This window comes from Moschus berezovskii, chromosome 2 (assembly GCF_049115385.1).
Source record: "Moschus berezovskii isolate FMDL1 chromosome 2, NW_MosBer_1.0, whole genome shotgun sequence".
Classification (NCBI taxonomy): domain Eukaryota; kingdom Metazoa; phylum Chordata; class Mammalia; order Artiodactyla; family Moschidae; genus Moschus; species Moschus berezovskii.
Genome location: NC_142461.1, coordinates 50,573,187 through 50,593,423, shown reverse-complemented (window position 1 = coordinate 50,593,423; position 20,237 = coordinate 50,573,187). Strand labels below are relative to the sequence as shown.

At 38.1% G+C, this 20,237-nt stretch overlaps 1 protein-coding gene across 2 annotated transcripts in view; it reads right to left on the bottom strand.

The window, feature by feature from the left end:
• Positions 1-20,237, bottom strand: part of RFTN2 (raftlin family member 2) — a 65,882-nt gene that overhangs the window by 37,412 nt on the left and 8,233 nt on the right. For both annotated transcript variants that reach the window (XM_055398969.2, XM_055398970.2), the window contains exons 3-6: positions 13,204-13,387; positions 11,562-11,676; positions 7,568-7,847; positions 4,857-5,060 (exon numbers count right to left, since the gene is read on the bottom strand). In XM_055398969.2, coding sequence (XP_055254944.1) covers positions 4,857-5,060; positions 7,568-7,847; positions 11,562-11,676; positions 13,204-13,387 — 783 coding nt within the window. The remainder of the gene's footprint in view (positions 1-4,856; positions 5,061-7,567; positions 7,848-11,561; positions 11,677-13,203; positions 13,388-20,237) is intronic.

Below are 20,237 nucleotides of genomic sequence, written 5' to 3'. Positions count from 1 at the left end.
TGGAATAAATAAATATCGATCATTTTCTAAACCAAAGTTTATTTTCCTATACAAATTTTAGGAGGAGTTGGGTTTAGAGAGGAGGACATGGTAGGTAGTATCCAAAACTGGGCTGCTGTTGCTGCTAAGTCTCTTCAGTCATGTCCAACTCTGTGCGACCCCACAGACGGCAACCCACCAGGCTCCCCCATCCCTGGGATTCTCCAGGCAAGAACACTGGAGTGGGTTGCCATTTCCTTCTCCAATGCATGAGAGTGAAAAGTGAAAGTGAAGTTGCTCAGTCGTGTCTGACTCTTAGCAACCTCATGGACTGCATCCTACCAGGCTCCTCTGTCTATGGAATTTTCCAGGCAAGAGTATTGGAGTGGGTTGTCATTGCCTTCTCCGATCCAAAACTGGGCTAGTGTAATAAATTTGGATAGTAATTGTTAAATATCATCATATGCCTCCTGATTGGGCTGCTATAATACATCTTACTTGGAAAATTTTACTAGTTGATCACATCGAGGTTTGTCTATTTCTGATAGTTACAACCCAACAGCAAACTTTACAATAGTACCACACAGGATTGTTAAGATTTTATATTAAAGTTGCATGTGAAATTGCCAAATTCAGACTTAAATTGAAGAAAGTGGAGAAAACCACTAGACCATTCAGGTATGACCAGGAGTACGTCAAGGTTGTATATTGTCACCCTGTTTGTTTGACTTATATGCAGAGTACATCATGAGGAACGCTGGGCTGGAAGAAGCACAAGCTAGAATCAAGATTGCCGGGAGAAATATCAATAATCTCAGATATGCAGATGACACCACCCTTATGGCAGAAAGTGAAGAGGAACTCAAAGGCCTCTTGATGAGGGTGAAAGAGGAGAGTGAAAAGTTTGGCTTGAAGCTCAACATTCAGAAAACGAAGATCATGGCATCTCGTCCCATCACTTCATGGGAAATAGATGGGGAAACAGTGGAAACAGTGTCAGACTTTATTTTTGGGGGCTCCAAAATCACTGCAGATGCTGATTGCAGCCATGAAATTAAAAGACGCTTATCATGCTGTGTGGGGCCACCCAAGACAGACGGGTCATGGTGGAGAGGTCTGACAGAATGTGGTCCACTGGAGAAGGGAATGGCAAACCACTTCAGTATACTTGCCTTGAGAACCCCATGAACAGTATCAAAAGGCAAAATGATAGGATACTGAATGAGGAATTCCCCAGGTCGGTAGGTACCCAGTATGCTACTGGAGATCAGTGGAGAAATAACTCCAGAAAGAATGAAGGGATGGAGCCAAAGCGAAACAAATACCCAGTTGTGGATGTGACTGGTGATAGAAGCAAGGTCCGATGCTGTAAAGAGCAATATTGCATAGGAACCTGGAATGTTAGGTCCATGAATCAAGGCAAATTGGAAGTGGTCAAACAGGAGATGACAAGAGTGAACATAGACATTCTAGGAATCAGTGAACTAAAATGGACTGGAATGGGTGAATTTAACTCAGATGACCATTGTATCTACTACTGTGGGTAGAAATCCCTTAGAAGAAATGGAGTAGCCATCATGGTCAACAAAAGAGTCCGAAATGCAATACTTGGATGTAATCTTAAAAACGACAGAATGATCTCTGTTCATTTCCAAGGCAAACCATTCAATATTACAGTAATCCAAGTCTATGCCCCAACCAGTAACGCTGAAGAAGCCGACGTTGAACGGTTCTATGAAGACCTACAAGATCTTTTAGAACTAACACCCAAAAAAGATGTCCTTTTCATTAAACGGGACTGGAATGCAAAAGTAGGAAGTCAAGAAACACCTGGAGTAACAGGCAAATTTGGTCTTGTAGCACGAAATGAAGCAGGGCAAAGGCTAATAGAGTTTTGCCAAGAGAACGCACTGGTCATAGCAAACACCCTCTTCCAACAACACAAGAGAAGACTCTACACATGGACATCACCAGATGGCCGACACCGAAATCAGATTGATTATATTCTTTGCAGCCAAAGATGGAGAAGCTGTATACAGTTAGCAAAAACAAGACCAGGAGCTGACTGTGGCTCAGATCATGAACTCCTTATTGCCAAATTCAGACTGAAATTGAAGAAAGTAGGGAAAACTACTAGACCATTCAGATATGACCTAAATCAAATCCTTTATGATTATACAGTGGAAGTAAGAAATAGATTTAAGGGACAAGATCTGATAGAGTGCCTGATGAACTGAGGACGGAGGTTCGTGACATTGTACAGGAGACAGGGACCAAGACCATCCCCATGGAAAAGAAATGCAAAAAAGCAAAATGGCTGTCTGAGGAGGCCTTACAAATAGCTGTGAAAAGAAGAGAAGCAAAAAGCAAAGGAGAAAAGGAAAAATATAAGCATCTGAATGCAGAGTTCCAAAGAATAGCAAGGAGACATAAGAAAGCCTTCCTCAGTGATCAATGCAAAGAAATAGAGGAAAACAACAGAACAGGAAAAACAAGAGATCTTTTCAAGAAAATTAGAGATATCAAGGGAACATTTCATGCAAAGATGGGCTTGATAAAGGACAGAAATGGTATGGACCTAATAGAAGCAGAAGATATTAAGAAGAGGTGGCAAGAATACACAGAAGAACTGTACAAAAAAGATCTTCACGACCAAGATAATCACAATGGAATGATCACTCACCTGGTGCCAGACATCTTGGACTGTGAAGTCAAGTGGGCTTTAGAAAGCATCACTATGAACAAAGCTAGTGGAGGTGATGGAATTCCAGTTGAGCTATTTCAAATCCTGAAAGATGATGCTGTGAAAGTGGTGCACTCAGTATGCCAGCAAATTTGGAAAACTCAGCAGTGGCCACAGGACTGGAAAAGGTCAGTCTTCATTCCAATCCCAAAGAAAGGCAATGCCAAAGAATGCTCAAACTACTGCACAATTGCACTCATCTCATTTACATGCTAGTAAAGTCATGCTCACAATTCTCCAAGCCAGGCTTCAGCAGTATGTGAACCGTGAACTTCCAAATGTTCAAGCAGGTTTTAGAAAGGGCAGAGGAACCAGAGATCAAATTGCCAACATCCACTGGATCATGGAGAAAGCAAGAGAGTTCCAGGAAAACATCTATTTCTGCTTCATTGACTATGCCAAAGCCTTTGACTGTGTGGATCACAATAAACTGTGGAAGATTCTGAAAGAGATGGGAATCCCAGACCACCTGACCTGCCTCTTGAGAAACCTGTATGCAGGTCAGGAAGCAACAGTTAGAACTGGACATGGAACAACAGACTGGTTCCAAATAGGAAAAGGAGTACATCAAGGTTGTATATTGTCACCCTGCTTATTTAATTTATATGCAGAGTGCATCATGAGGAATGCTGAGTTGGAAGAAGCACCAGCTGGAATCAAGATTGCTGGGAGAAATATCAATAACCTCAGATATGCAGATGACACCACCCTTATGGCAGAAAGTGAAGAGGAACTAAAAAGCCTCTTGATGAAAGTGAAAGAGGAGAGTGAAAAGGTTGGCTTGAAGCTCAACATTCAGAAAACGAAGATCATGGCATTTGGTCCCAACACTTCATGGGAAATAGATGGGGAAACAGTGGAAACAGTGTCAGACTTTGTTTTTTTGGGCTCCAAAATCACTGCAGATGCTGATTGCAGCCATGAAATTAAAGGATGCTTACTCCTTGGAAGGAAAGTTATGACCAATCTAGATAGCATATTAAAAAGCAGAGACATTACTTTGCCAACCAAGGTCCGTCTAGTCAAGGCTACGGTTTTTCCTGTGGTCATGTATGGATGTGAGAGTTGGCCTGTGAAGAAAGCTGATTGCCAGAGAATTGATGATTTTGAACTGTGGTGCTGGAGAAAACTCTTGAGAGTCCCTTGGATCTGCAAGGAGATCCAACCAGTCCATTCTAAAGGAGATCAATCCTGGATGTTCATTGGAAGGACTGATGCTAAAGCTGAAGATCCAATACTTTGGCCACCTCATGCGACGAGTTGACTCACTGGAAAAGACCCTGATGCTGGAAGGGATTGGGGGCGGGAGGAGACGGGGACGACAGAGAATGAGATGGCTCGATGACATCACCGACTCGATGGACATGAGTTTGGGTGAACTCCGGGAGTTGGTGATGGACAGGGAGGCCTGGCGTGCTGTGATTCATGGGGTCGCAAAGAATCGGACGCTACTGAACGACTGAACTGAACTCCTTGAAAGGAAAGTTATGACCAACCTAGACAGCATATTAAAAAGCAGAGACATTACTTTGCCAACAAAGGTCCATCTAGTTAAGACTATGGTTTTTCCAGTAGTCATGTATGGAGGTGAGAGTTTGACTATAAAGAAAGCTGAGCACTGAAGAATTGACAGTTTTGAACTGTGGTGCTGGAAAAAACTCTTGAGAGTCCCTTGGACTGCAAGGCGACCCAAACAGTCCATCCTAAAGGAGATCAGTCCTCGGTGTTCATTGGAAGGACTGATGTTGAAGCTGAAACTCCAATACTTTGGCCACCTGATGTGAAGAGCTGACTCAATTTAAAAGACCCTGATGCTGAGAAAGTTTGACGGCAGGAGAAGGGGATGACATAGGATGAGATGGTTGGATGGCATCACCTACTCAATGGGCATGAGGTTGGGTAAACACCGGGAGTTTGTGATGTACAGGGAGGCCTGGTGTGCTGCAATTCATGGGGTCACATAGTTGGACACGATTGGGCAACTGAACTAAACTGAACTGTGCAATAATTAGAATCTTTTTTGTTAGTAATAATATCTGTCCTTTCAGCCATTGAACTTGTGATGCAAAAACATTTCCACCAATTCTGACACAGGTCAAATTTTTTAGGTATCAACATATAATATAAAATTTACCTTTAGATGTTTCCCAGCATACAAACGAATCAATTAAAGACAAGCCTTGTTTATAATAAAATGTAGTTAACTCCAGCCAATCAGCATCAAGTGTACTAATGACAGAGCCTTTTCTTGTTACTTTCATTGACAGGATGCCTTCCTGATAATTCCAGCAGGTTGATTCATCATCGAAAACATTGAAGACTGTATACAACTTGTTATCTGAGGATTGGTGTTCAGAAGGAAGAAAAAAGGGAAAAGATTACTAAAATTTTTTTTTTTAATTTAATTAATCATGAGCTATTTCAAGCATACAAACAGGCACAGAGAATAATAAAATTACCTACCATGCAAGTTTTATCAAATGTTAACTTTGGGCCATGTTTGCGTCAGAGCTTTTTCAAGGAAATGAGAGATGTGTGTAGTTAAGGCTCATGATGTATCTCCAGAAATAGCTACTGTAATGAATTTGGTGTTAATCGTTCTCATGCAAGTACGTCTATTCTTTAAAATACATGTCTATACACATGATGATGTTTTGCAATTTAAAATTTTTAAAAAATGGTGTGTTGTATGTATCAATCTATAAGTTAATTTTCTTGTTCAACATTATGCTTTAGAAGTATAATTAATACATGTAGGTCTTGTTCATTTAGTTTAACTGCTACACAGCATTAGAGTTTACTTTTCTCCTGTTGATAAAAATAGACATTATTACTGAATTTCTGTTATTACAAACATTATTCATTCCTTGGATACATATGTAAAAGTGACTCTAGAATGCATACTACTTTAAGCTAGCAAATTCTTAACTTGGAGGTCCATGGACCCACATTATTGGTTGTGCATTAGGAAGTCTAACGTCATTTGCATCACAGATAGTATTAGGGATATGTGTGTTATCTGTGTTTTTCTGGGTGAGTCTCCATGGATTTCACCAGACTCTCCAAGAGGTCTTTATTTTGTGTCTACTCCCAACCACCTGCACCAAAAGTTAAGAACCAACCCCTGGCATAGAAAAGTTATCAGGGTTTTAAAATAAACTAAATAGAAAGCAGAATCTAAAGACTGATAATTAAGTAGCATATTTGATTTGGAGTTTAGGAATAGACATTTGATCTAATCAAAGTCAGGATGGGAATGAGCAGTAGTTTAAAAATAGCCATGGATACCAGGTGGCCCTAGTGGTAAAGAACCCTCCTGCCAATGCACAAGATGCAGGAGACTTGGGTTCAATCCCTGGGTCAGGAAGATCCCCTGAAGGAGGGTATGGCAACCCACTCCAGTATTCTTGCCTGGAGAGTCCCATGGACAGAGAAGCCTGGTGGGTTACAGTCCATAGGGTCGCAAAGAGTCGGACTTATCATGCAGCACACATGTGGACAGAATATAATAGGTAGCTCTCTGACCATAATTCTAACACTTGTTCACTCTTACATTCCTAAATTTTTCACACTGCAGGAAAATCAGCGTGGTAGTTAGCTAAGTGTGTGAAGTTGTTCAGTCATGTCCGACTCTTTGCAACCCCGTGGACTATAGCCCACCAGGTTCCTCCGTCCACGGGATTCTCCAGGCAAGAATACTGGAGTGGGTTGCCATTTCCTTCTCCAGGGGATCTTCCTGACCCAGGGATCAAACTCAGGGATCGAACCCAGGTCTCCCGCATTGCAGGCAGATGCTTTAACCTCTGAGCCACCAGGGAAGCCCCAGTTAGCTAAAGCACTGGTTAAGAAAAATGGAATGGTATTGGTGGTGGTGAGGTGGTGAGATGATGAGTTGGGAAATGCTCCTGGTTCTTTCTTAAGGAAGTCATGCTGACTGTGACCCAATGAGTGTCTGCCATGCACAAATATTGAGCAATCTCACCACAACCCAGAAAGCTGGTATCACCAGTGCATGTGGCCTCAGCACCAAGACTGATCAAAGGATCAGTTAATAGCAGCTAACTTAATACAGAGTCTATTCTGCGCAAGGCAGAATAAGCACTTTGTAGACATCTCATTTCTATTTATCACAGCAACACCTTTCTATAAAGACACTGAGGCAGTCTGACTGCAAACTCCCAGCTCTAAGGTTTACACAGTCTTTGATTTTCTCTATTAGTGCTTTTTAAAGCATGCCCATAAATGTACCAGAAAACTTAGAACAGTCCAAAATACTCTCAGTTTCTTGGGAAGACTTGCTAGCTGCAAAGAAGAATAAAACTATTGTTTAAAGTTATTTAAGGATGCAGGCACTATTGTTATATTAATTGTTTCATCATGATGTGCATTCTCATATTCTAATTGGTGATTAAAGGAAGCCAATTAACTTCAAAGGTGAAAACCATCCATGAAATGGGAAAGGCCAAAACTAAAATTCTCACAGACTGTTTTTAGGGAAAAACATAAATCAGAACAGCTTTCTTTACAGAATCACTTTTTTGGTACACATGCACAGACTCCATTTTACAGAGTTGTTGGCTCATGATTAAATGGAAGCCAATTTTTAACACAAAGTTTCAATACATGGATGGTGTATGACCATGCCAGGGATAACTGTTTGGAAAACTGCCCTACCTTACATCCATCTGTAATAATTAAAAAAAATCAAGACAAGTTTATACAAGTTTATTCATTAATCTTTAGAGATCTAATTTGTCTCATATTTGTTAAAAACCCTTCAAAACATATTTTTGCTAAATTTAAATGAATATAGATTCTATTTCTACTTTTCTTGTCTATTATTACCTTCTCCTTTTCTTGATTTAAAGAAACTGGGGCTGCCATCTGGTTCCATTTGACACTGTCCGCTTTCATGATGCAGTTCTTCCTCGATTCCACTTTCAGACGATTGCCCACTTAATGTTCCTTCATTCCAGTTTTTACAGTTTTCCTCTGGACTGTGTCTCACATGCAGTGTTGATTCAATGTCTCCATCATGGTTGGTTCCATTGCAGAATTTAAGTGGTGGGTAGTTCTGTGATATGAATCCAACAAATCTCATTCCTCTTTTAGCAGCTACATTAACCTGAGGTTTAAAAAGAGATGGTAGAACAAAATGTAAACTTCATTTACATTGATTACTTTATCAATTAATCTTTAGGCTTATTAAGGAAATCCATTAGAAAAGGAGTAAATCGACCAGTAACTAAAGGCCTATTCATAAACAAACTAATGATCTCTAATACAGCACCAAGCCTAAGACAGTGTCACACTATTATTCTGACTTCTTCAAACAGATCTAATACACTTTAGAAATTATGAAAACAAGAACTGTATTTTCTCCAAAAGGTTATTATTTGGGAAGAACTAATAATTCTATAGCATGATTTTTGCAGCCCTGTTAACAATGGTTTCTCCAGTTGAAGTAAAATATAAAGCTATTCTAAGAAATGCTCAAAAATAACATTACCAAATACATCTTAGTTAATAAAGAAGAGACATTAATTTAAAAGCAGAAAATATGCAGCCTTGTTTGCTTGATATAGGTAAAGAAAAATGTTAAAAGACTTTTTTTTGACAACTGTGTATATATATACATAAGCCAAATTCATACTCCCACTCTGATCTGCTCATTTCTTGAAGCTATTGTCTCCTTTCTGGGCCAAATACACATAATTAGATTCAATCTTGTCAGTTACTGAGTAGGGTTCAGAAACACATGACAATGCCAGTGAAATCATTTGAGAGCTTAAGAGTGATTATTTTCACACTTCGCACTTTTCTTTCTCTGCTTTTGCATCATTTCTTTGTTCTTTTTGTGTCATGTCTTTCTCCTGTGTTAAACACAATTCTTTTGAGGGTAGGCACTATCTTACTCATTTTTGTGTTGCAATGTTTTGTACCTATAGGTGCTCTATAAGTATTCGTTAAATACGTTAAAATGAAGAAATAACAACATCTTTTATATTGTCACTGCTTTAAATGTTTTAAGTGTTTTAAATTTACTTGGAAGGGGAAGAAAGAGTTATGATGCGGATTGCAAGTGCAAACATCTATAGTCAGAAATGAGAGGGCATGAAAAAGGCCAGTAAGAAGAGTGGTGAGGGACTTCCCTGGTGGTCCAGTGGCTAAGACTCCGTGCTTCCAGTGCAGGGTGCCCAAGTTCAGTCCCTGCTCAGGGAACTAGATCTCACATGCCCAACTAAGAGTCTGCACGCTATCACTAAAGATTCTGCATGGCACAGCTAAGACCATGTGTGTGTTCCAAGTCACTTCAATTGTGACAAACTCTTTGCAACCCTATGGACTGTAGCCTGCCAGGGTCCTCTGTCCATGGGATTCTCCAAGCAAGACTACTGCAGTGGGTCGCTATGCCCTCCTCCAGGGGATCTTCCAGACCCAGATATCTAGCCTGTGTCTCCTATAGCTCTTGCATTGCAGGCAGATTCTTTACTGCTGAGCCACTGGGGAAACCCAACTAAGACCCGTGCAGCTGAATAAATAGATATTTTTTAAAAAAAGAAGAAGAAGCAGGGTGAAATCAGGCTGCAATATCCACTTAAAGGGGCCGACTGTAACTTAGCTCTGGCCAAAGAGGAGGGAATTCTGAGCCAGGCAGAGGGTATGGGTATTTGGAGCTAGGACAAACACTGCTGACACACTATCATTTACTCCTATAAATTAACACATTAAGATTGTAGCACTGCAATAAGCTTCAAAAATAACCATAAATTGTCCTTTATATCAGGACTCCTGGGAGAGGAGAGGAGATGTGGTAAGGAGGCAGGTTAAAGTGCTTTTTCTAGGTCTTATTTGTTGATTTGGGTGAAAAAGTGCAGAAGGCTTTCTCTATTACTAAAAAGTTTTGTCTGGAAAAGTTTGGTTATCTTATGGAATAGTACTGTCTTTTCCATTTTTAATTTAGAAGACTGATGTTTTTAATGTTTTTTATTTAAAAATCCTAGGGAAAACATTTGTAAATCTAAATTAAATAAAGAGCAAACATTGACATAATATTAAAATAACTTAAAATCTAGCTGTTCAATAATCAACTCTTTACATAAGGCATTTGTTCAAAAATAGTATTTGGCATTTATCTATTGCTCTTGTTCATACACGGGGCAATGTTCAAACATTTCACATGCCATGTTTCCTGAAGCTGTTCTCTTCATAAAATAAGTCCATTACTCTAATTGCTGAAATAACAGTACTTTCCTGTTTAAATAGATCTTTAACTGTTTTCAGGAAGTCAAATGCAAAACAAGGGCTCTCATGATGATCTATTAAGACTAAATTAGCAGTTTCATTTTTGTTTCTAGAGTGAATTTATTCCCATAAAAAAATATTTCCCAGAATAGTAGTAGTAAATAGTGTGAGTACCTTGTTTATAAAAATCTAGTTTTGAAAACTCTTCCTAAAAATCCTTAATGAATGGTGACTTTATATCTAAATGGGAAATACTTAGCTGCTATAAGTGGCAAAACACAAGCCACAGATAGTCTTACTCACACGGTCATTTAAGGCTTGGGAGCAACACAATAAAAACAGTGAACAAATTTTGGTTTCTTATTTGACAGGAAATGCCTTAAGTTTTTGGCTGTATTCATTTAAATAAAGCTAAACCTTACATATATGCAATGCAACTAAAGTTAAAAAAATTCAAACTTTAGCCATCAAATCCTGTCAACTTCAAATACTTATGAGTGTACAATTTTTTCAATCAATATACATATAGTGTTTAATTTTTCATTTAAGGTTTATTAAGTTCTATTGAATAGATATTTTTGTCTCAACAGCCAATGTACTTGTCATGTTCAATGCCCATCAAATATTCTATCTTATTGATCGACCATTGCCTCCTTCTCAGTTTTCCAGTTGTTGAGAATTTGGCCCCTATTTAAGGTATCTTTGTATAAATATGGCGTTTCCCTTTTCAGTTAATTTCCTGGGATAGATTCCTAAAAAGGAAAATAAAATGAGATTTATGATTATTACCAAATTGATATTCACTGTACTAATTTATTCGAGTGCTAACTGCATTGTATATGAATATATTTGAATTTTTTCTTAAAGGTCTTTACAGTACTGAATTTAATATTTTCAATTTAATTTCTCAGTTCATACTGGTGAGGTATTACTTCTCAGTTTTTACTTACTTTAAAATTTATTAGTTATATTGAACGCTTTGTTAAACGTTTCTTCATTATTTGTGTTTTCTTTTGTACTTTCTATGGATTGCGGTCCATTCAAGACTGAATGCTTTTGTGTTCATTTCCTATATACTCTGAAAACGAAGCTTCCGTAAGACACATTTCTTGACCATTTCTCCGGATTCTTTTTTTCCTAGTATATAATTATATTTATATATTCAAACTCAAATTCATGCACCTACTCTTATAATTAAATATGTCCAGTCTTTCATTTTCTTTTGGATTTTTTGAACTTGAAAAATTTAACTCTTTATTTTATGTGAAATGTGTGGAGTCTATTTTCTACTGATCGATTGCCCATTTCCCCAGCACCATTTACTAAGTAATGGTTATTCCTCCATTTTATTTATCAGGGTTGTTATGAAACTTCTTATATATGTATTAATTTATTTCTGGCATTTCCATTCTGTTTCACTGGCCTCTGTTTCTGTTTTTAATTCTACAATTTGGTAATGTGCTTCAATTTGTTTTAAAGTCTAGTAGACTAAGTCACCTATCATTTCCCTATTTTTTTTAATGTAGGAAAGGAAACTGATGAAGAAATATGAAATATTTCTCAATATCCCATGAAAAAACATGTATTTTAGTACCTTTTCTATCAGTTCTTTTGTTGCATCATTTGTTTGTGTCTCATAAGTTAGAGGACATTCCTCAATCACAAGCCTTGGGCGTCTTTGTCCACTGGGTGCTGTCGAATGCTTCGTGCTGTAACAGAGAATATGTTTATGGTTGGAAGCCAGTTGCTAATTTTTAACTAATAAGATCATGTGAAAATAAGTGAAATACTCACAAATAAGGTCAAGGTATTCCTTTTTTTTGTTATTTCAACCTTAATGGTTGTCTTCTTATGTAAAATTATCAGAAAAAACATAATAATTTCTATTTAGATTACCTTGGTTAAAATCTCTAAGAATTTAATTTCTAATTTAACACGAAAGAAAAACTACATGTCCATTGTTTTGATGTTATGAGAAATGATTTTAGATCACAGCTATACCTCATTATTGTGCAAAAGCGATCCTTTTTAAGTGCAGATAAATATTGTCCTATCTTTTTCCTTTTTCTTCTTTTCTCACCTTCCCCCCTTAATTATTCTTAGCCATGGCAGGGCACTGCTAAATCTATTTGAAGTAATGCAAAAAGAGAAAAATAACTTATCCATGGTTTATAAGATTTGTAGTTAGGACATAAAGTGTTGCAACTGTGTGGTAAGTGGCCTATTTACCTAGTAATGCTTGAACTAGTAAAGACCTGATGTGGCACCCTGTCATGGAGAAAGCTGGTTGTGGACATGTCCTCTCAGAGTGTCCAAGTGGGTAGTTAGTTATTCAGTAGCAGAAAAGTCTTTTCTTTTCCCCCAATCTTTCTGTTTTCGTCTCTCTTTCCCTCTTATTTCATTTTCCCTTCTCTGCTTAGTCGTTTCATAGTTAAAGTGATTATTAGTCCATCACTGTAAAGAGAAAACACAATTTCTACCTTGGTCTTTGAGATGATTTTGATACAGTTGAAGAGTTGTGTAACAAATATTTAATGTGTGTATCAAAGACATTGGTTTGGTTACTTTTACTTTTCCACCTGTAAGGAACAACAGTATTTTGAATACTATCAAATGTACAAGCAAGGTTAGGAAAAACATTTGTGGTATTGTCTGGAAAAGCAGCTATTAAAATTTAAAAAGCTAAAAAAAGAATCTATAAAGGATGACTTTTACATCCTATTTTTTTGAAAAAGCTGGTGAGAGATCTATCCAGTTTATGAGAGCTTAGCATGTAGGCCTTTTTGCTGTAGAAGTTTTGGAAGTTAGTTTCTGTGGACACTGTTAGTAAAACTACTTCGGACACTTCAGAAAAAATGCTCAGTGAAATGGGACTTGTTCAGTCAGCTCTTTTAGCCCAGTGATTGGAGGGAGCTAACTGTTACTCCCTTATCTGGTGAAGTTGCTACAGGAGTGTTCCCGCTCTTCTTGAGTTTATTTTCCTTTTCTTCTGTTCACTGACATCCTTATCAAGGACCTGTTTGTCTGCAAGGGGCTCAATTCTGAGAAGTTTTAAGGAAGGAGATTGACGTTTTCTTCTCCCAATTCAACTGTTGGAAAATGTGCCTTTAAGCCAAAAGCTCTAATTATCCTTTATTCTCCATCACTGTGTTCAGACTTTCTTTTCTTTTAGCCAAAGAAAACTTTCTCTCTTAACAGCTTCTCAGTATGACAGTTTTCTTGAGCACCAGCCTTACCTTAATTTCAAGCGTGACAGCACCACCCTGTATAGGTAACTTGCAGGCAAGTGTTTTTGCTGCCCCACAGGTTGTATAACAGGATGAATAGCTCCAACAATATATCCTTTAAGATAGTAGTCTTCCACTTTTGTTACTATATCAAGAATGGAATTTATCTTGATGACTTCTGGGTTTGGCGAAGCTGAAATATCAAATGCGAAGAGACATTTGCACATTCATAAAGTTGAACTATACATTATTTCCATGTGTGATAATACTAATGAATAGAAAACACACTCATTCCTATGACTTAATCTCAAATAAAGTTACACTAACAGGGATTACATATTTTCTAAATTAATTCCAGAAAAAAAGCAAAAGTAATCTTAAAAGCTGGCAGATATATAGTATTACCAATATGTCTTAACGTGGAAATACAATACCTTGTATATATATATATATATGTATGTTTCAATTTCAATTAAGGCAGTTTTATATTTTAGGATTTCATTTGAGTGACTATATTTCCATTAATAGATATAGAAGACATATATAGGAGAGACAGTATTAGGTTTAGAAGCCAATTGTTTTTATGATTCTGGACAAGATGAGATGTAAAATTTCTTAAGAGTGATATTCATACAAATCTAAAGATTAAAAATGGAAGAAATGATATTTGTTAAGCAAGAATTGTTAAGTGCTTTCTTATTTTCAATTACACTTCAAAAACATCATGTTTTAAGTTTTTCTGGGAAACTAAAAATATGATTTCTTATGGCACTTACATAAATATTTGAGTAAAGAAATTGAAAAGTAAAGGTACCCAGAAGTTCTTTTTAATAAGCAAAAATTCTAAATATAAAGGAAATTTAAATGCAAAATTTGGTATGCAGTTGACCCATCCCTTTGAAGCAGGACAAATCTGTAGAAACTATAGAAAAGTACAATCTGTATAGTTTTCAGTAAAAGGAAAAGGGTGTGTTACATGGGAAATGAATATTCTAGCAGTATTAATTTTAAAAACAACTTCATTTTCTGTAACATTATTTCTCACTTTCTGGAAAACCACCAAGAATTAATAGCTATAAATAGAGCTGTAATTTGGTTATCTCTTGAGTAACAAAACATATGAAATTAACTCCAGGTATGGGTAGCGCTGGTTGTTGGCCTTCTGTTAGTGTGGTTAGTGCTGTCCAGCAAAGAGCTGCTGCCAACTGCCCAAACACAGGAAGTAGGTTAAGAAGCAGGCAAGGAAGAAGGGTCAGAGGAAATCCCCACCACCTCTCACATTCAAATCCATGCGATGGAACAGAAACATACCACTTGGGTTCATGAGGGTTCATGCCAACTTTTCAAATGAAAATAAAGCACTCCATGAAAAGTGATATAAACCATGATGAATCCATTTACTCAAATGTTCATCCTTTTTTGGATTTAAACTAATCTATATACAATATATTTTCATCATTGTGAATAGGAATAACAGCTGGATTTCATTGCAAAATGACACAGTTCTGCCTGCTTGTGTGGCAATCACTCTGTGATTCATTTGGTTTTACTTTTTTAGTATTTAACTATCAACCCTGATTTCCAAACAAAGGAACTAAGAAACTATAAAAGAGAATAAACTGTTAAGACTAAGGAATGAAATGTAGCCTAAACTTCTTTTTAGATGTCTATGCTAATCCTACAGAGTTATAAAGAAAATCTCAGTCTTTTAATGGATCTCATTGCTTATTGTAGAAAATGGAAATACTTAGCATAATACAGAAGAATCTTCAGAGTCTGGCCTCTATCTACTTACTTAGCCTTCAGTCTTGTCGTTCTTTTTCTTGTACGTTTTGCTTTGGTAAGACTGAATTACTGGTATTCCTGAGTCAGGCACGCTATTTCGTGCCTGCTGCTGCTGCTGCTGCCGCTGCTGCCAAGTCACTTCAGTCGTGTCCGACTCTGTGTGACCCCATAGACGGAAGCCCACCAGGCTCCCCCGTCCCTGGGATTCTCCTTCATTTCCTTTCCTGCTCCCCAAGCTGAGTTAATCACTCCTTCCTCTGTGTTGTGCATCGCACTAGTTCTCTTACCAAACTATATTATAGTTACTTGTTTATATATCTGGCTCTGCTGTTCGACTGAGAATTCTTTACGGGCATAAAACCAGAATCATTTACCATGAGTAGAAAGTTACATATGAATAAATGCAACAAAAAGAAAACACTTATCAGATTCTAGCGGGAGACTTACCTGCCAAAGGCTGAGCCACACAGCCCTGCTCTATCTTTGTCGAAAATGAGAATTAGCCATCTAACTCTAAACTGATTCCGTCCATCCGTCCGTCCGTCCGGTTGCTCAGTCGTGTCCGACTCTTTGCGACCCCGTGGACTATAGCCTACCAGGCTTCTCCGTCCATGGGATTCTCCAGGCAAGAATACTGGAGTGGGTTACCGTTTCCTTCTTTAGGGGATCTTCCCGACCCAGGGATTGAACCGGGTCTCCCGCATTGGAGACAGATGCTTCAACCTCTGAGCCACCAGGGACTAACTGATTAAATGGCTTAAAAAGAACTGAAAAGAGCACAGCTTTCTGGTTATGAGATTCAATGTTAGTTAATTCTGTTTGTGTGTACAACTTAAAGGCATCTTATGTTTAGTGCTAAGTCTTTTGGTAGAGGCCTGGAGCCCCTATTTGTTTAGAAGTAGCAAGGAAAGAGTGATGGCCTGCAAGGGGGCAGAGGACATCAGAGGGAATAAAATGAATTATAAAACTAGATAAAAGAACTATAAAAACTTCATGGTCTGAGGTCACTTAAAAGACTTTCTACACTTCATTGGCCTACTTGAATATAATAATGAAGTCATTCCCTCCATTCTATTGTTTCAGAATACTGTTTTCAAAGGCAGACTTTTGTAGCACATTAAATGCAATCATGGAGAAGATGGCTATAACAGAATGACATTGGTGCTAAAAGAGACTTCCGTTCAGGTAGAGAATGCATTTCTGAGGAACACCCTGTTCTCTGGTGATGTCAGAGAAATTTTGTGACAATGGAACAAATCCAGTTTTTCTGGTCTAATCTACATCCTCTTGCACTCTCAGAGAAGTAAGATTATTGTCTTGAGTTCAATGCAAAAAAATGTTAATGCACAAAACACAAACATACAAACAGAGAGAGAAGTTTTGGGAGGAATTACAAACTGAGAAGTCCAAGAAAGCCACAAAGGGGGTAAAGAAAAGTTGTACATCAATACCTATAAGCATATCTTAGCATAAGTTTTTGTAAAGATCATATCACTTTGGGCCTAGTGCTTTACATTAATTATTCAACTGTCTCAAATGTGCATGTTCTTCTATTTGGAGGTCTGTGTCTTTTGATAAATCTCAGCATAGACATAACAATTACCGTAAGTGCTTAAAATATACTTATTAAAGGACCAGCTGTATGAAAAATTGGTTGTATCATTAACATATTCAATGAACAGAGCTCCAGGGTGCTCATGGAGCAGTGTTTAAAAAATGGATTCTATGGGGAATTCCCTGGTAGTCCAGTGGTTAGGACTCTGCGCTTTCACTTTCACTGCTGAAGGCTGGCAAGGTATTTTGCACCCATGTGCCTCAGTTTCCTCATCTGTGAGGTGGGAATAATAATAGTCTCTATAGGGTTGTTAAGATTGAATAAATTTATGTTTGTTCCTAGGAAGTATCTGGCATGTAGCTAGCATGTACTGTACAACTGTTGGCTGCTTTGTTAAATTAAGTCCTTTCCTGCGGAAAGAGGGGCAGCACACTATTCTCACTGTTAGCATTAGGATCGGGAAGCAAATCACCTGGGCTCAAATTATGCCATGTACTAGATCCAGAATCAGTTACTTTGCCTCTCTGAGATGGAGACAAATTAACTTCATAGAGTTGCTTTGATAGTAACTGTAAAACATGAGCCCAGGGCCTGGTACAAAATAAACACAGAGACATCAGAGATGTGTCTCTCTGTTGGTGGCCCAGCTCAGAAAAGATGGTTTTGAATGGAAGCTGTCCTCAGAGACATGTCATTGTTGGTTTAAAAAAAATCTCCAGGAAGAAGTTCTAGTAGAGAACTGGATTTCTTTCTTTTTTTTTTTTTTCATATAATTGTAATCATTTTATTTTTTTTTTACTTTACAATATTATATTGGTTGGTTTTGCCATACATTGACATGAATCCACCCTGGGTGTACATGTGTTCCCCTTCTTGAACTCCCCTCCCACCTCCCTCCTCCCCATATCCTCCCTCCGGGTCATCCCCGTGCACCAGCCCCGAGCATCCTGTATCATATGTCGAACCTGGACTGGTGATTCGTTTCACATATGATAATCCTATCCTGGCTCCCTATCTGTAGAATTCTAGATCAGAGGCCCTTAACTCACACTCTAGACCTCAAATCCCTAACTCACCCTGTAGATTAGGTGTCCCCAACTCACTCTCCAGACCAGGGTCCCTAACTCACACCGATCTACTCCATGGAGTCCCAGACTCAAATGTCCAAAGGTACCAGCTTGATAAAACAAAGGGGCTGCGCTGGAGGAGGGACCTGGGGAAGACTTAATACCTCATCTGAGAGTGCATCAGCCCTGGTCCAGTAGTTGCCATGTGGGCCCAGTGTCACTGAATCTTCTTCTTAGTGGAGACAGGAGGATGGTGGTGAGAAGAGGGCTGGGATTCACTCTAATGGCAGATTGTCTCTCTTATCTGACATTGTGACTTACTTTAAACATACCAGTGTCATTCAAGAAAAGTAAACCCAGGAGCAAGGAAAAGAGAAATAAATCTGGAAGTTTTGTTGAGAATATCCCTTCATGTAATCCCCTCTATTCTTAATAATGCTTTAAACTGTGCTGAAAAAAGACTGGCAACCTGATTCAGCTTAGAGACGTGAGGAAGGGTGAGCTGCATCCACAGAGTAAGCACTCACTAGAGTGGATAATTACATCTCTGTGATAGGCTTGGTGTCTGAGTCAAGCCTTTGATTTGATCTCCTTGCACTGAGGCGGTAATATCAGAGACTCTATTACTTTAAAACACAGGAAATTAGGGGGGAGGTGTAGTTGTTTTGGCTAGAACTGAACAGCACAGGCAGTGAGCAGCAGCTGTGAGCCATCTTGCTCTTAACTCCCCAACCACCAAGAGTTCCTTCTCAGTTCATTCGGAGAAGGAACAAATGGTGTTGTTGACAGCATTAATGGGTGGGCTTGGTTGCTATTCAGTCAATGCTACATGATTTGTAAAAGCTTTACTATACCTTACAAGGCCATTGTGAAGGAAAGTATTTTGTAGTTGCTTTGAAGACTATCCACATGCAGTGTGGATTTTTTTCTGATTAAAATGTAAACATATAGAAGGTTAAGTAATGTTCTGTCATTTTTCCTCATAGTTTCTGAAATAAAATATCAGTACACTTTTTTATGGTCCTTTGCTTAAAAACTTCATCGATAAAGATCAAATTTTAAAAATACAAAAAAGTCACATTCTTTTAGTATAAAGCTAAGAACTTGTTCAATACCAAAAGCTTTGCTCTGATGATGTAACTCTGTGAAAAAAGTCCAGGACATATAAATATGTTTTTTTGTGAAGATTGGTATGTATTTTTGAAATATTTATGAAACATTGTTTTTTCAGATAAATATACGATGTGCAAACACTGGCAAGTAATTTTACCATATTTTCAAAGGGAACAGACTGTCAAACTCCATATTATATTTAGCAATTATAGTAAAAAATAACAAGTAACATATACCAAGGTATTCTGTGCCAGGCACTATGTGAAGTGCTTTACATGCCTACTCTTAATAAGTCCTTACAAAAACTCCATAAGGTAGATATTGTCATTATTCTCAGATGAGGAAACTCAGGAAGAGAGATGTTTGATAACTTGCCCAGATTGTTAGTGAGTGGTAAGGCTATGCCCCTGATAGTGGGAGAGACTGAAGGTAGGAGAAGGGGTGACAGAGGATGAGATGGTTGGATGACATCATTGACTTAATGGACACGAGTTTGAGCAAACTCCAGGAAACAGTGAAGGACAGGGAAGCCTGGTGTGCTGCAGTCCATGGGGTCACAAAGAGTCCAACACAACTGAGCAACTGAACAACAACAACAAAAGCTGTGACTGAACCAGACAGAACGACTCCATGGAATTATTCAGGCAAGAATACTGGAGCGGGTTGCCATACCCTCCGGGGGATCTTCCCGATCCAGGGATCAAACCTGTGTCTCTTACGTCTCCTGCATTGGCAGGCAGATTCATTACCACTAGCGCACCTGGGAAGCCCTTTTAGCACCTACAGGAAAGTAAAACTTCATTTGCAATTTTGTTAATTCAGAATTTGTGAAAATTCAGACATGAGCTGCACTAAAGCTTTTGATTTCTATAAATTATTAAGCAATTTAATGTATGGACATTAAAAGGAGTATCTGGTTTACGCTACTTGTCAAAATGTTTTGTTACTTAGAAATATAAACTACTATATAGTTCAGTTCAGTTCATCAATAATCTCAGATATGCTGATGACACTAGCCTTATGGCAGAAACTACTATATAAGGAACTTCCAAATTACATAACTTTTTGTTTTCAATAAAAGTTGCCATCTTTGTAGTCACTCATTAATATATTTAATTGAAGTAATACAGTTGTAGTTTTGAAATACACTCCAACTCAAGGAACTACATAGTTCATTATTATAGGCAGCTGTGCCAAAGATCACATCATGACCACTTAAAACTCCTGTAGTCTGTGTTCCACTGCTGCCTCCTTCATGGGCTGCGCTCCACCTATTCTATTTGCAGTTTCTAAACCATGAAATATTCTCTTGTTTCTGAGTCTGTTCATCTTGTCTTTCAGCCTTGTTTGCCTTACTCCCACATCCTACTTAGCTTTTCTTTTTTTTTAACCTTTAAAAAAATCTTGTCTGGGGGTAGAAACGTAATATACAAAAAGCACAAAACATACTTAAAAGTGCCAATATTTGGTAATGCCATCCATTCAAAAAATCAGAAAATGACAGGCACTTCAGAAGCCTACCA